This window comes from Candoia aspera, chromosome 4 (assembly GCF_035149785.1).
Source record: "Candoia aspera isolate rCanAsp1 chromosome 4, rCanAsp1.hap2, whole genome shotgun sequence".
Lineage (NCBI taxonomy): Eukaryota > Metazoa > Chordata > Lepidosauria > Squamata > Boidae > Candoia > Candoia aspera.
This window is the reverse complement of record NC_086156.1, coordinates 49,642,161-49,658,093: the sequence shown is the minus strand read 5'-3', so window position 1 is coordinate 49,658,093 and position 15,933 is coordinate 49,642,161. Positions and strand designations below refer to the sequence as shown.

At 35.6% G+C, this 15,933-nt stretch overlaps 1 protein-coding gene across 5 annotated transcripts in view; it reads left to right on the top strand.

Annotated features, from left to right (window-relative positions):
* GOLGA4 (golgin A4) overlaps positions 1-15,933 on the top strand; it is a 60,135-nt gene that overhangs the window by 13,708 nt on the left and 30,494 nt on the right. For 4 of the 5 annotated variants that reach the window (XM_063304079.1, XM_063304075.1, XM_063304074.1 and 1 more), the window contains 7 exons: positions 2,410-2,457; positions 2,818-2,874; positions 9,050-9,148; positions 10,836-10,974; positions 12,978-13,165; positions 14,765-14,848; positions 15,247-15,394. In XM_063304079.1, the coding sequence (XP_063160149.1) occupies positions 2,410-2,457; positions 2,818-2,874; positions 9,050-9,148; positions 10,836-10,974; positions 12,978-13,165; positions 14,765-14,848; positions 15,247-15,394 (763 nt within the window). The remainder of the gene's footprint in view (positions 1-2,409; positions 2,458-2,817; positions 2,875-9,049; positions 9,149-10,835; positions 10,975-12,977; positions 13,166-14,764; positions 14,849-15,246; positions 15,395-15,933) is intronic. The other variant, XM_063304078.1, reaches the window with a different exon arrangement.

Below are 15,933 nucleotides of genomic sequence, written 5' to 3'. Positions count from 1 at the left end.
GGGAAGTCCATAAAGCCGTCTCTTAGGTTGTTGGAAGAGAGTGTTTGTTATGCAGAGTGAGTTGTCTTGGCAAAATTCTATCAGCCTATGTCCTGCTTCGTTTTGTTCTCCCAGGCCATGCTTACCTGTAATTCCAGGTGTCATTTGACTGCCCACCTTAGCATTCCAGTCTCCTATGACGAAAATAACATCTCTTTTAGGCGTGTTGTCCAGTAGGTGCTGTAGATCCTCATAGAACTGCTCTACTTCAGCTTCTTCAGCATCTGTGGTTGGGGCATATATTTGATCACTGTGATGTTAGATGGCTTGCCCTGAATTCGAATTGAGATCATTCTATCGTTTTTTGGATTGTGTCCGAGCACTGCTTTAACCAGTTTACTATTAATTATGAAGGCTACTCCATTTCCTCTGTGGTCCTCTTGTCCACAGTAGTAGATCTGGTGGTCATTTGATGTGAAGTGGCCCATTCCAGTCCATTTCAGTTCACTGATGCCCAAAATGTCTATCTTTAATCTTGACATCTCACCAATAACCACATCCAATTTGCCCTGGCTCATAGATCTTACATTCCAGGTTCCAATGGCGTGTTGATCCTTAGAACATCGGATTCACCGTTCACCACCAGCACCGTCGGCCGCTAACCGTCCTTTCGGCTTTGAGCTAGCTGCGCCATCACGTCTGGGGCTAGTTGAACTCATCCTCTGTTCCTCCCCAGTAGCATTTTGACCATCTTCCGACCTGGGGGTCTCATCTTCTGATGGTATACCGACATATCTCTGGTTGTACTGATCCATTTAGTTTTCACGGCAAGAATACTGGGGTGGGTTGCCATTACCTTCCCCAGGGATCGCATTTAGTCTGACCTCTCTGTCATGACCTTCCCGTCTTGGGTGGCCCTTCACGGTTTAGCTCATGGCATTATTGAGGTGCTCAAGCTTTAGCACCATGACAAAGTAACGATCCTTTGCTGAAGAAAGTTGGTTTCTAGATTTCTGTATATTTCCTGGAACTCCAGCCTTTGTCTGGGTTGGGACACTGCTTACCCTGGCTTTGAGAAAACTGAGGAAAAGCTGCTCTTACTCCTCCCTTGAAAAAGGGTAAACAAAGACAAAGTGGAGCCCGTCCTACTTCTCTTCTAAAAGCTCATGTAAAAGAAATCTTCCCATTTCTGTTTGGTTGCTCAGATTTTGATTTTCCCAGGCTTTGATGATCTCTGCCCACTATCTAGATTCATAAGTTAGATATTATTGATAAAGTTTAGGTTTTCTCTCATCTTTGAATCTCTTGAGATGGGTTTTTCTCTCTTTTCTCTACATTTCCCATCCCCTACGTTTATTTTTTAAAATACTGTGCCAAAAATGTAATCCAAAATCATACATTTACCACTTGAATTATTTTATGTACCTATTCCATAATAAGAGCTCTCAGCCCAAACTTGCTGATCAAGAATGTTCTTCAGTAGAAATCTCTGAGTACTAACGGCAAATAGCACTCCAGTCAATGAAATTCTGTTTTATAAGTCATAATTTTATCTATTGGCACCCATCTCCCACACGAGGGACTCTGGGCGGTTATGATTCTATTTCCTGTTTGCACTTTCTTGGAGAGATTGCTTGTGCAAGGTTGCCCTTCCACTTAATACAGCTCAGTAAGGCCAGAGAAAATAATGAATATTCACTTTGTTGGTATTCTCTTTATTTTCTTATTTGTGGATGGTTACAGTCACTCTCATCATGAGAAGTAAAGGACTAATATTTGGTACAATAGCATGCTAGAGAGAAAACTCTTCATTTTCTAAGTTCCATCCCTGCCTCCACTTGCTGTAGCTGGTGGGTGGGAGAATGAGGGAGAGTCAGTTAAATACATGTTGAGAAACTAATAGCTATTTTTAATAGCTTGGGTTGAAGTGAATCCCTTGCTGTTGCTTCTTTGCTGGGCTCAGATTTTTCAGTTAAGCTGCAAAATAATGCTGACTTTTTGCTTCCGCTGATTTGCATAAGAATGTTTTAAATGTTTAGAATATTTTTAAAATATTCTGACAGGTAACACTAAGCATAGACTAATATGTAACTTACTTGTTTACCCTTCAGGTAAAAAATGAGGGAGCAAGAGACTTGTTTTGAATTCCCATTGTTGTTTATTCCCTGGGACAGAGAACATCAGGGTCTGGTTTTAAGAACATGGAAGATTAGAGATGTTTTAATTCAATATTCTAAATGGTGTCCTTTTGTTCTGAATGAATGTGTATGTGTGTGTGTGTATACATATGTAAATATATACATACATGTACATATACATAATTTCACTCATACCCAAAGGGAAGTTTCATAGGTGATAAAGAAAAATTAATTATATTCTTCTGTTTAGAGTTTATTCTAATGACCATATATTCTTATTCATACTTTTTAGCTGGTCACCGCCTATCAAGTTGTACAACGAGAAAAGAAAAAATTACAGGTATAATATTAGCCTTTACTTGAATATAAAACTTTTTATATTATATATAAAAAGTTTTATTTTATATTATATGTATTTTACTTATGGAAAGTATAAAATGTTATAATGAAATGAGTTATGATTATTGTCTAGTAAAATATCTAAAGTTAGGATGTGATCTACAAATGCATTCCATTGTTTTGATTAATTTTTTCTTAAATTGAAAGAAGAATTTTCACAGGAAAAAATGATAACTTTTTTGCTAAGTCATTCTGTTTCAGATGTTGTGGGATGTGGGGCTTCAGCAAACAGAAGAAATCCTTAGTGATATGGAACTATCATAAGTGTCAGGTTTTAAAATATCAACTTACTTTGTTTCAGGGAATATTGAGCCAGAGTCAAGATAAAGCGCTTCGCAGAATTGGTGAACTGCGGGAGGTAACTCTTACTCACTCTATCTATCTATCTATCTATCTATCTATCTATCTATCTATCTAATTTGTCCCCGCCCATCTCCTCCCGTCTGGGGATACTGGGCGCTTTACAGTAATCAATTAAAACAACAATAATAAAATCCGCAATATAAAATTACAATAATAAATAATATAAAGGTAAAGGTAAAGGTTTCCCTTGACGTAAAGTCCAGTCGTGTCCGACTCTAGGGGGCGGTGCTCATCTCCGTTTCAAAGCCTTGGAGCCGGCGTTGTCATAGACACTTCCGGGTCATGTGGCCAGCATGACTCACGGAACGCCGTTACCTTCCCGCCGAAGCGGTACCAATTAATCTACTCACATTTGCATGTTTTCGAACTGCTTGGTGTGCAGAAGCTGGGACGAGCAACGGGAGCTCACCCCGCCGCGCGGTTTCGAACCGCCGACCTTCCGATCGACAGCTCAGCGGTTTAACCCGCAGCGCCACTGCGTCCCTAATAAATAATATAAATAAGAATAAAAAATAAAAAGTCCAAGTGACAAAAGAATCTAAAGCAGTCCAAGTGTGAGAGGTCTATAGCAGCCATCCCCATGTAGATCTATTCCCCTCTCCGCCCCAAGCAAGGCGGCAGAACCAGGTCTTCAGACTCCTCCGAAAATAAATTTTAAATAATTCTAGTTATATATGTATATTTTCCAGAAAAAAACTTGAGAATTTATAGGCTGTATTCACATTCTCTTTTAAGCCATTATATGGGACCCTTTTAATACCCTTTTAATTGTAATACATGAATGGAATAATTGAATAAAGCATAGTAATTCACTGATGGTGTGCAAAACTCACTATTCTGGGAATAGAAATTTCTAGTAAAACAGCGCTATACTCTACCTGTAACACCATGTTATGGAAGATTATGTTTTGGAAAATTATTAAATCATCCCTGGAATGATCTGATGGCATGTTCTGGGGGTGGGGGCAACTCTGTGGAACAGCTAAAGACAGAATGAAACAAAAGCAAGTAAAAATGAGTGAAAGCAAATCAGGAATTGGCCAAACAAGCCTTAAATACTATCTCTAGGAGTGAATCTGATTTGTTCAACAAATCATGTTTAAAACAAGCCTTTCTAAGTGCACCCATATTGTCTCTACCTATGTACCTACCCACATCTTTTACATGAATATATTCCAGTAGGAAAGAAATATTCCTGTGATATGTATTTGCTTCCATTCTGATACTTTACACAGAAAATGATCCCATATACAAATTCTACAGAAAGCAAAAGACGTGGGTTTTTTTTTTTAGTACAACTAAGCTTTAATTAGTGTGAAGGCTTTTAAAGCCTTCTCCGTTAGCCTTTCTTAGCAAAAAAACTTTGCTTTCCTATGTATGCTTAATTTTTCATTTTTGGATTTTTCGTCCCTTTATTTTTATTTTTGTCTGTGAAGTTTCGATATCAAAACTTCACAGAAAAGCATTTTTTCTTTATCAGGGAAAGGTATAAATAACTTTTTATACCTAAGTTTGCTGATTTATATATGTCAAAGATGTGCATAATGTAACTAAGGATCCTATTGATTAATATTAGTTTGGCAATATACTCAAATCTTCAGTTTTCACAAAGTATAGGCTGTGGAACTAAAATGAAATTATAATTGGCTTCGGTTCAATAATAAACCTTGCCAGACTGATCTGCTCATTTTTGATTTGGCAGCTTCATTAACAGATTGTGAGAATGCTATAGATTTAATATATCTTGACTTCAACCAAGCGCTTTGCAAAGCACCCCTTAACAGGCTTATTAGCAAGCTGGATGACAGAACTAATTGTATAATAGCTTAAAAATCATACTCAAAGAGTGCTCATCAGTGGTTCTTCATCAAACTGAAGTATCAAGTGAGGTGCTAGATCAGTTCCGGATCTTCTACTTTTCAATATTTTCATTAGCACTGTTAGAAAGTATTTACTAAAAAGCTAAACTAATGCCATTTAGTTTTAGAAGGGAAGTTAGTGCTTTGCTATTACACATAAGCAAGAGAATCACATACATAGATTAGAAAGGAATGTAAGGACAGATGTTACACTTATAGCAACAGAGATAAAACATGCCAATTAGAAAATGAGAATTAGGCTATTCCTTATTAAGAAAGTAAAACTTGAAAATTCTAGAACTGGACATGCACAGGCTAGTTGTTTACACCTGACTATAAAATGGTTTCGCAACCCTTGTAAGGAGCTGGCCACACTCAATGCCAAATGCTTTGCCTTGTGTGCTAAATAAAACTTTTGAACTCTGAATTACAGTGTCTGGTGTTTTGACCTGAGTAAGGAACAAATGAAAGGGAAGAAATTATTCTAACAGCACGCACCCACCCCTGTTTGGTCTCCCAAGTGTATGTTTGCTGAAGTCAAATAAACTGCAGAAAACAGCACACCAACTTCCCATCTTTTAAAAGATAAATGCAAAATAGTAGATGCAAAATGTGCCTGCTTTATTAGAGACACCAAATAAGTTTTTTTTTTAATGAAAAACAGGCTGGCTGAACATTTCAGTCAAGCCTTAATAGTACTGTTGGGTTGCCTATCCATTTTCATTTCTAAAGAGATGCTTTAAGTGTGTTTCTATTTTATACCAGTATGTGCTTTAGAGCTTAATGAAATTGTTCAGTGATGGTTGGCAACCTGGTACCCCCCAGCTGCTATAGACTAGCTACGATTGATGAAAAGGACCAGACTGCCTACTCCATGGTTTTATTAAATCTCATTTAATTTTCATAGTGTTTATTTATAATTTTCAGGATTACTTTCTATAGAAAAACAGAATGATCAAATTTTTATCCTGCAGTATGTATTGAATCATTCTTAGATCATTTTTTTTTTGTTATTGCACTTGATATATGATACGATGGTATCAACAAATTTACTCCATGGTGTTTTTAAAAATGTATTGCCATTTTCATATGTTTCTTCATATTTGATCAGTATATAATAAAATATTGATTTTTAGGAATATTTTAGGAATTAGGCGATTAGAGCCCCTATCCTTGACCATTATACGTTGTTTCAGTTAGGCTGCAGATACAGTTGCCTATGAAACTCAGGCACCTGAGTGATTTGGAGCTGGAAATCACTTAGTCCCTGAATTTGAGAGAGACTCAATACCTTTGCAAAGTGGCTTTTTGCCCTCCCCCACCACACGAACCACAAGTACTTCAGGCAGAGTGAAAAGTGTTTATTAAGGGGTGGGGGTGTCAAGTCTTTGTATAGAATTACATACATTAGATATTTGTGGTAGATGTGTCATGAAGGAATGAATCAAAGAATAGAAGGCATTGATCCTAGATAACATTCCACAAGTGGCAAATTTATGTGTTATATCCCTTTCTTTCTCACCTGGGTTTGTTTGTTTCTGAACACTTGTAAGTCTATTCAAGAGCTTCAGAATGTACTCCTACTTTTTAGTTTCTGAAAAGGCTAGGGTTTTTTTTCTACTTCAAAAGAAATGGCCTTTGGCTAGAAGGGGGGAAAAAAACCTGGTTTCCTAAAGTTAAACAAAAGGTATAGACTGCCATGCTAAAAATGCTAATGTCACCTTTAAAATGCTAATAATGAAGCCTAAATTCCAGGTAACAATATTAACTGGCATAACTGTACAAAATGTCAATATTTAGGTTTCCGTGTCTTGAAAGTTTAAAATAACACTCAAGTAATAACATTTTAAAAGTAGGAAAAATAATTACAACATACAAATTATGGTATTATTGGAAGATTTAAAACTATAATTTTAAAATTGAAACTAGCATGACACATACCCATGCGAACTGCCATGGTGATGTCACTAGATTCTGCATCATGTTACGGTCAACCTGGTTGTCATGGCATCAACAAACTCTTAGGGCCATGAAGTATGAAAATGTAACCCATCCTAGTTTGGGGTTCTTATATTTGAACTCTTTAAATAGGCAGAAGAGATTATCTTAGAATATGTCTTAACAAATGCAGAAAGATATTTTCAAGTAGAATCAAGGCCTGCACTAGAAATGAGATTTTCTTGTAAAAGTACTAATATTTGTTTCACGTAGATAAATATATATTCTAAACAATAGCTTTGAATTATAAGAGTTTGCTCTTTCAACCATGTGGTGTTTAATTCAGGTAAATGTGTATTTGCAGATATTACAATGTTTTTAAAGGTATAAATTGTTACATTTTTTCCTCATCCACCCCCCCCCCTTCAAACTTAAAGCCCACAGTGATAAGGTAGATTTCATCTCTTTTGTTGATCAGATTTAAAATTTTCTGTGTAACATTAGCTTACCATTGGAAAAAAAAGCTGGCTTATTCTATTCTTTTATTTTTGTTTGCAGATTAATATAATTCCTAAATTGAAACATCAAGTCTGTCTGAAATTTGTTTAAAATTGATACTGGCTGTTAGCAATTTGGTACAGTATTTGTTAAAAATTACTATTACAGGAGACCTTCTAGAATCTAGATACACATTTAGTTTTAGATAATATCCTCATAGGATGACTATGGTAATTAAATTACTCTCAAGGATCTACAGTGGATTAAGAGAATAATCAATATGGGAAACATAGCAGAAAATAATACTTTTTTACCCTTGATATGCCCAGGACTGGGTCAGAAGATTTGGTTGACCCTCACAATATGAATGTGGAATAATATGTAGCCAGCATATTGTGGTGATGAGACTAGATTTAAACTGATTTGTGCAAAGGAATATCATTGTATAATGGAAGGCTGATCACTGTTCCTTAGCTAAGCCTACCTTATAGTTGCTCAGTTCTGTATTTGCTAAATGCATATTTTATTTTTAATTTTTTTCCTTATTTTTTTTTTCAATTTTCTTTCATTATGCCATTGTTTAAGAAATCCCTGCATGTTACAGATGATTATGATATTTATTTACTTACCTACACATCTGTGGCACAGATAACAGATCAGGTTTCTTGAGATCACATTCTTTATTCTCTCTTTGACTTCTATGTTATAATTATCTCACTGATTTCACACAAACACTGGGAGTCGGGTGGCATATACTTTTAATAAAATTATTATTATCTGTAATATTTTATTTGAACCTGTGCTTTCTGTTGGTATGGTAAACTGAATTTTGCTGGTTCTGCAAATTGGGACAAATTAGGGCATTATTTGATATGAATTGTTGGCTTGTGCTCTGAAACATGCCCCACGCAAACAGTTTGTCTATTATTATCAATCTTCTAACTGGGATACTTCTGATAAGCTTCTGAAGAATCTAAGATAGTCTGTAACACAAGTTAGAAATTACAGGCAAGTTAGAAACTATAGATTCATTCCCTATTTTTTGCTGGTTTTCCTAATTACATTTTCCTTATGCTTCCATATAAAAAAACCTTGGGGTGATTGTCTTTTTAAAATTTTGCCATCCTGTAAGCTTTCCATTTCAATAAAGACTAATTGGCTTTTCCCTCTCCTTGCTCTTTGAGATACAATAATAAAGTACTGGGAAAGATTGAAAGTGTTACTGCTCCATATTAGTATGCAATCTCTTACTTCCTTAATATGATAAGGAGGTTAACGTAAGATAGTGTAATAAAGAGTAGAATAGGATCCTCATAGGAGAGAGGAAAAATTAAAAGAATAGTGAAAGGTGAAAGGTCCCCTGTGCAAGCACTGAGTCATGTCTGACCCTTTGGGGGGTCACCACTTTTGTGACGTTTTCTTGGCAGACTATAGCGGGGTGGTTTGCCATTGCCTTCCCCAGTCGTCACCTTCCCCAGCAAGCTGGGTATTCATTTTACCAACCCCAGAAGGATGGAAGGCTGAGTTGACCTGAGCTGGCCACCCGAGAATCCAGCTTCTGCTGGGATCGAACTCTGGTCATGGGGAGAGTTTCAGTTGCAAGACTGCTGCCTACCAGTCTGCCCTAGACGAGGCTGTGTGGATAGTACCGTACATCAATTAATTAATTAATTAAAGAATAGTACTGTACCTTAATTGTTCTATAACGGGATATAAAGGCATATGAGAGGGGGAAAAGGAATATTGGTAGCAGTGAAAGTGATAAATTCTAATTTTAGATCCGTACAGAAAATACATACACACACATACTTACTCTAAAGCTGATTAAATTGTTTTATATTTTTGACAATAAATTCTTACAAAATATTATGATAGGAACTTCAGATGGATCAACAAGCAAAAAAACATCTTCAGGAAGAATTTGATGCATCCTTAGAGGAAAAGGACCAACTTATCAGTGTCCTGCAGACACAGGTAACTGCTTGATTTAAAAGAGAGGTTTACAAAACACCCTTGAAAAACTGCAATTGTTTTTTCTGCTAAATACTATGCTATCCTTTAAAAGCTGGTTTGCAGCTAAACCTCAAAGAAACCAAGATTATGGCAACCAGCTTGATTGATAACTGGCAAATAGAGGGAGAAAATGTAGAAGCAGTGAAAGACTTTGTATTCCTAGGTGCAAAGATTACTGCAGATGCTGACTGCAGTCAGGAAATCAGAAGACGCTTAATCCTTGGAAGAAGAGCAATGACAAATCTCGATAAAATAGTTAAGAGCAGAGACATCACACTGACAACAAAGGCTCGCATAGTTAAAGCAATGGTGTTCCCTGTAGTAACATATGGCTGTGAGAGCTGGACCATAAGGAAGGCTGAGCGAAGGAAGATCGATGCTTTTGAACTGTGGTGTTGGAGGAAAATTCTGAGAGTGCCTTGGACTGCAAGAAGATCCAACCAGTCCATCCTCCAGGAAATCAAGCCAGACTGCTCACTTGAGGGAATGATATTAAAGGCAAAACTGAAATACTTTGGCCACATCATGAGAAGACAGGACACCCTGGAGAAGATGCTGATGCTAGGGAGAGTGGAAGGCAAAAGGAAGAGGGGCCGACCAAGGGCAAGATGGATGGATGATATTCTAGAGGTGACGGACTCGTCCCTGGGGGAGCTGGGGGTGTTGACGACCGACAGGAAGCTCTGGCGTGGGCTGGTCCATGAAGTCACGAAGAGTCGGAAGCGACTAAACGAATAAACAACAACAACAACAACAACAATCCTTTAAAAATATGTACAGATAGTCCTTGCTTAATGACCACTCATTCAGCAACCATTTAAGGTTACAATGGCACTGAACAAGGAGACTTACGACCTGTCCTTGTAGTTGCAGCTGTTGCAGCATCCCGTGGTCACATGGTTGCCATTTGCAACCTTCACTGCCGGCTTCTGATAAACAAAGTCAATGGGGAAGCCAGCAGGAGGTTGCAAAAGGTGATCACATGATGTCACGCCTAACGACCATGTGGGATTCACTTAACAATGGCAGCCAGAACTGCTGCAACTGATGATGTAAGTTGGCACTGTCACCTGACATTGCCCTTTATAACAGTGTCGCTTAGTTGCCAGTCCCAATTACCATCATTAACCAAGGACTACCTGTAATCAACTTCAGTCTCTTGTACCTTTTGAAACAAATGCCCATGCCCATTTCATTCTGAGAATCTGATGGGATGCAGAATAATGGTGATATATAATATCACATAATATTTCATACTACAGAAAAGAATTCATTTGGATATACCTAGGAAAAAACTCATTTGGATGTACTTAACTATTTTTATACTGTGTTTCACTCTTTTTGTCTTTCAATCTCTTTTTATTGAAATTGAATTTTTACTGAAAAAGCTCTTCTGAAGGCAAACGTTTTGAAAGGTAGTATATATATCAAAAGCAAGTTCCAGGAAAAAGCTCTTCCAGTGGCCACATTGATCATTGTCATTGATCTGGACTTGTTTTCCTATAGCTTTTGTGTATTGCTGTTTCAATCACATATTATTAAGATTTCACCCAGGACAATGCAGAAATTTGTATTTGCTAGGTAAAAAATCAGAGTAAATCCTAATATATGCTTGGCTGTTGAACGGATAAATATTTTGCTTATGCAGGTATCATTACTGAAGCAACGATTGCATAATGGCCAGATAAGCATTGAACTACCTAATCCAAATGTTCAAACTCAATCACAAGTTCAGAGTCCAGTAAAAGATCAGAATATGGAGAATACTTTGCAACCAGAGAGTCCTGGTAAGTTGTTGACTTAAAAAAGAACTGACACTAAATGAATTTAAAAAAAATACTGGGAAATTTTCACAATTGAATTTGAGAACTCATATATGGTGGTTGCTTAGCTATGTTTATGAGACCATTTTAGCAGTGTTTTATTTATTTAGTATTTCCCACTGATTTTCTGACTTTGCATTAAAATATGGTCCTATGGGAATGGAATTTCTGGTAATCACCTGGACAAGCACTGATCATCTAATAAACTTTAGTAAAGTTACTAAATTATGTGCCTTCTGGCTATATCCTGAAATCAATTCACATTGCATTTTGTATCAGCAAGAATTTTCATTCCCCAGTTCCAACGATGCTGATGGATTAAAAAAAATTCTACTTGCAGAGGATGAATTAGTTGTCTATAAACCAGTGCTCTGATTATTGGAAATTAACAGTATAAACTTGAAATCATATAGTGTTTACTACCAAGTTTCTTTCAAGTCTTTTGCTTTTGTTAATGTTTTGTTTTCCTTTTTAACTTACTTGTTTTTTTTTAGTTCCAGTTTTATATTTTGTTTGATAGAAAAGAAAAAAAAAGGAAAGAAGCAATAAAATGGGGAAAGAAGTTAGACAATCTGGTAAAATGTTATGCTTGCTCAGAAATCCTAGGGAATTAACTTGATGATTCTCTTGGGAATATCTGTGTTAAATAGAGAAATAAATAAAAACAATGTTGCCAATTGCTTTTCACACAGGCTCTCCCCCTTCTTTGCTATAATTAATTAATTAATTAGTTAGTTAAATTAAGTTCTTAGAGGTTATGACTCATCTAGCATAGGAGCAAGAGTAAAATATTTAAAGTCCTTTTTAATCCTCAGGTCAATATTTAAGGACTAGTCTCTGTGTCCCATCCTGATAAGACTTGAGGGCTATTGAATGATAACTTTTTCATTGAAACAATATAAATTTCTAGGATGCCCTCCTGAAGGAAGTTTGGCAGGCCCTTGTTAAATGATACAAACATGAACATTGTGTCAGGTACTGCCAAACAGTTTTAAACAATTCGTTTGTGTCTGGATTCTCCTGCATTTGTTTAACTGGTTTTAATTGTTTTATTTTTATATAATGTTACATAATTGGGTATAGAATGCTTTGGGATTTTCCAAGACTAATAGTTGGGATAAATAATGCAGTAAATAAATTAAAAATAATAATAATGTGGACTGCTTTGCAAAAAAACAAAAATGAAAATAAAGAAATATGAATAATAATAGTAATAAAAATAATAATACAGTTAAAACCAGAATTTAATACACAGTAAAAGAAGCAACATAATGAAGAAACTTTGAAGAAAATTATCTAGCACAGTTGATATTATCCGTAGGACCCTCTAAAGTAAAAGCTAAGCCCAAAACCTTTAATGGCAATAGCAATTGAGCAAAGCTTGGCAACATTCCTGGACATTTTTAGTAAAAAGTATGAAAGTAGGATATGAACAATTTCAATTTCTGGCCAGCCAATGCAGCCAATAAGAAGCACTGGTTATCATAAAGCAGAGAATAAAATGACCGACTTGGTAGTGGATCCTGAGCAAATACAAAACTGCTCTGAATATGGGATATTATTAAACCTTCCCTCTGTCGGGTTAGATGGTAAGGAAATGAAACTTCCTAGGGTCAATGTTCTTCTGTGTGTTACAGAAGTGATATTTTAGAAGTATGGTGGGAATCCAAATGGACTATAAAAGAGTTCCTAGAAACAAGAGATTTGGCTCTATCATTCTGAGCATCTAAATCAAGGTTTCTTTGTTTTTAACTACTTGCAGAGCTGTATTGGGGCCAAATAACCTTAAATATGGAGCAGGTGTTATACAAAAGGACAACTTTAATTGCATAAGTGGCAGGAACCATGTGTAGAGTTCCTACATAGAGTATCAGTTCATATAACTGGCAGCACTGTGCAAACTTCCAGATTACAGTACCTGTGAAATGTCAAATGAAAACCAAGCATAATTTTTCTGCTATTCATAGTTGGTAATGAGGATCCTGATAAAACAATAGAAACTCTAACTCAACGAGTAAAACGTCAAGAAAATTTGCTTCATCGATGTAAAGAAACAATTAAATCTCACAAGGAGCGCTCAGCACAGCTGACCAATGAGAAAGAAGTACTGCAGGAACAACTAGATGAGAGGCTTCAGGAGCTAGAGAAAATAAAGGTACTGAAGAAAAAAGCTTCTCATGATACTAATTTGTACAATTAATTACGTAACTCATTTAGCAAAAGATGCTAGAGGTTATAATCTATTTTGATTAAACAGCAAGACAAAAATATTCTAAATAATAATAAAAATTCAATTGCTAAAAGATAAAAATTCTGTAATACCTGATAATGTTTAGAAAGGAACTAGATGTTAATATCTTCAGAGTAAGCATATGAGTAGACTTTAGTAGTGCACTTTTTAAAAAAAATCAGGATAAGGAAATCCTACAAAAGGAATTTACAGTCTATTTTTATTTAATTTATATTTATGTATATGCATATGTATGCTGAAAGGGAAAAAAATCCACAAAAATGTATATCTAGTGTTTTAAAATATTTTATTTATTTATCTTATTATTTCAGTTTCGAGGCTGTCTGATTCCATGGTGACTCTGGGTGGTTTGCAGATGAAAATTAAAAGAAAACAAAATATTCCAATAGAAGAGAGTATCTGTAGCTCATGGTTGAGCTGTCTTGTTCATGGTGCCCTCTGAGCTTGCTGGTTTCCTTGCAGACATTTCATTATCCAACTAGGTAACATCGTTAGTGCTACTGAGTGTGGGGTTTGCTACACATTACCTTAGTTGGGTAATGAAACGTCTGCAAGCAAACCACCAAACTCAGAGAGCACCAAGAACTCCAAAAACAAAATACATCAAGAAAAAAGAAGACAGTTGACAAGAGAGCAAAACCTAAAAAGTGAAGCAGCCAAAAAACAACCAAAGGTGCTTGACCCATATCCTAGCTCAGGCCCTGGGAGAACAAGCATGTCTTAAGCAGTTTGCAGAAAGTCAGAAGGATGGGGGCAGTACGAATCATAGAAAATACATGAGAATAAAAGTTAATTAAGCAATCCATATTTTAAATCATCCTCAAAATGGGACTTCTGGAAGTAAAACCTATTTGTATATAGAAAAGGGAGCTCATCAGATTGTTACATAATTGATACAAAATATATATATTCTTCCATCCATGCAGTAACTTTATACCTTAAAAGCACTCAGTTTCTATTTCCATTGTTGCCCTATTTCGAAAGAACACATGTATTTGAAAAAACGTATCTTTCAGGCCGAAATTAATATAATGAAATAACTTCTGTCCAAGAGAGATTATAGCATGTGATGATATGACTACATCATATGAACCAGTGTTGCCATGTGTTTAGCTGAAGTTCATGTTAAATAATACGTTTTGTTGGATTAATTATAAGTTTAAATCTATAGAAGTAACAAATATAGATGGAAAATCTTTTTTCATTGATCATGTATCAAGCATTTTTTATTCCATGGCTCCATATATTTTTGAACATTTAATTTGGTATATTCCAATGACTGTTAATCAATGGTTATTATATTATTTTGGAAAGATCATGTTAAATCTTCTAGTGCTAGAGGAAATTCTGAAGCATTTGCCGGAGTTATTTGTTTTGATTTCTAAGGAGGAACTGGACTATTTATCCATTATAAAAAATATATCCAAATATAAATCTTGCTAGGCAATGTGGGAAAGTTACTTGTCTTCAATTTTCTAAAGTTTATTTTCTTCTATTTCTTAGGAACTTCATATGGCTGAAAAGACCAAACTATTTACTCAGCTACATGATGCCAAAAACTTGATAGAACGGTTAGAGCAAGATAAAGTAAGCAATTTAATTTTTGAAGTGTCACGATTCCTTACTGATGCCAACTGTAGCAATAAAAATAAAGAGTTATTTATTCAATTATCATAGTTTGAAATAAATATTTCTCTTTTTCATTCCCTATGACCTGTTTTGGGTAAGCATAGACTGATTAGTGATCATTTACACTTCCACCAGTAACCTCTAGATCCTCTCCCCGCTCCCCTTTGGCTTTTTGTTTCTTTAAATTGTATTTGTGTAATAATTGCTGGATTTTTCTCAGCACTTCATTATATGCAACAAAAAGAGTTGGTGATTTAAGTAGGAAAGTAGTCATTGTGTCCTGCTTTTGAGCTTAGGTGTTATATTTATACATTCTCACGGTCTACTTCTGCTGCTTGCATTCACCTATTTTATAGGGCATGGTTATAGCAGAAACAAAACGGCAAATGCATGAAACTCTGGAATTGAAGGAAGAAGAAATTGCCCAGTTGCGTATTCGTATCAAGCAGGTGGTTTTGCAGACTGAAGAACTAAAAGAACAGAAAGAAAAATCTGAAAAAGCTGGTAAGAAATTTTGATTGCTTACCTGAGCAGGCAACTCTTTTTGGCATAGCTTATTTACATTTCTGCTGACAGTTATTAGTTTTGTTCTCCTAATCATTTAAACTAACATCAGTGTTTGCGGAGTTGTAAGACATTTGTGTCTTTCAGAATGTTGTGTAGATGTTAGAGTTCTTTGTGATATCTACTCATAAATGCAGAAACAGCATGTTACGAGGTTTGCAGGTGAAAGAACACCAGCTTTCCTCATTTCATACATGAGCACTTTTATCTTATGAGGCTAAAGACACTAGGATACTCTATATAAATTTAAACAACCTAATTTTTATCAATGTACAGTAAATGAAAACTAGTTATCTTTTTTTTTCTGGTTTCAAGGAGAAGATCAAATTATGAATTGCAAGTCCTCTTGGCAGGGGTCAACTTCTAAATTCCATCAACTAATCAATTGGTGTAGTCACATCAGTCATTTAATAAGATTTTATATTCTGTAAAGAAAAGTGACTTCATACTAGCAGCTAATCTTCCTTAAATGAAAAAAA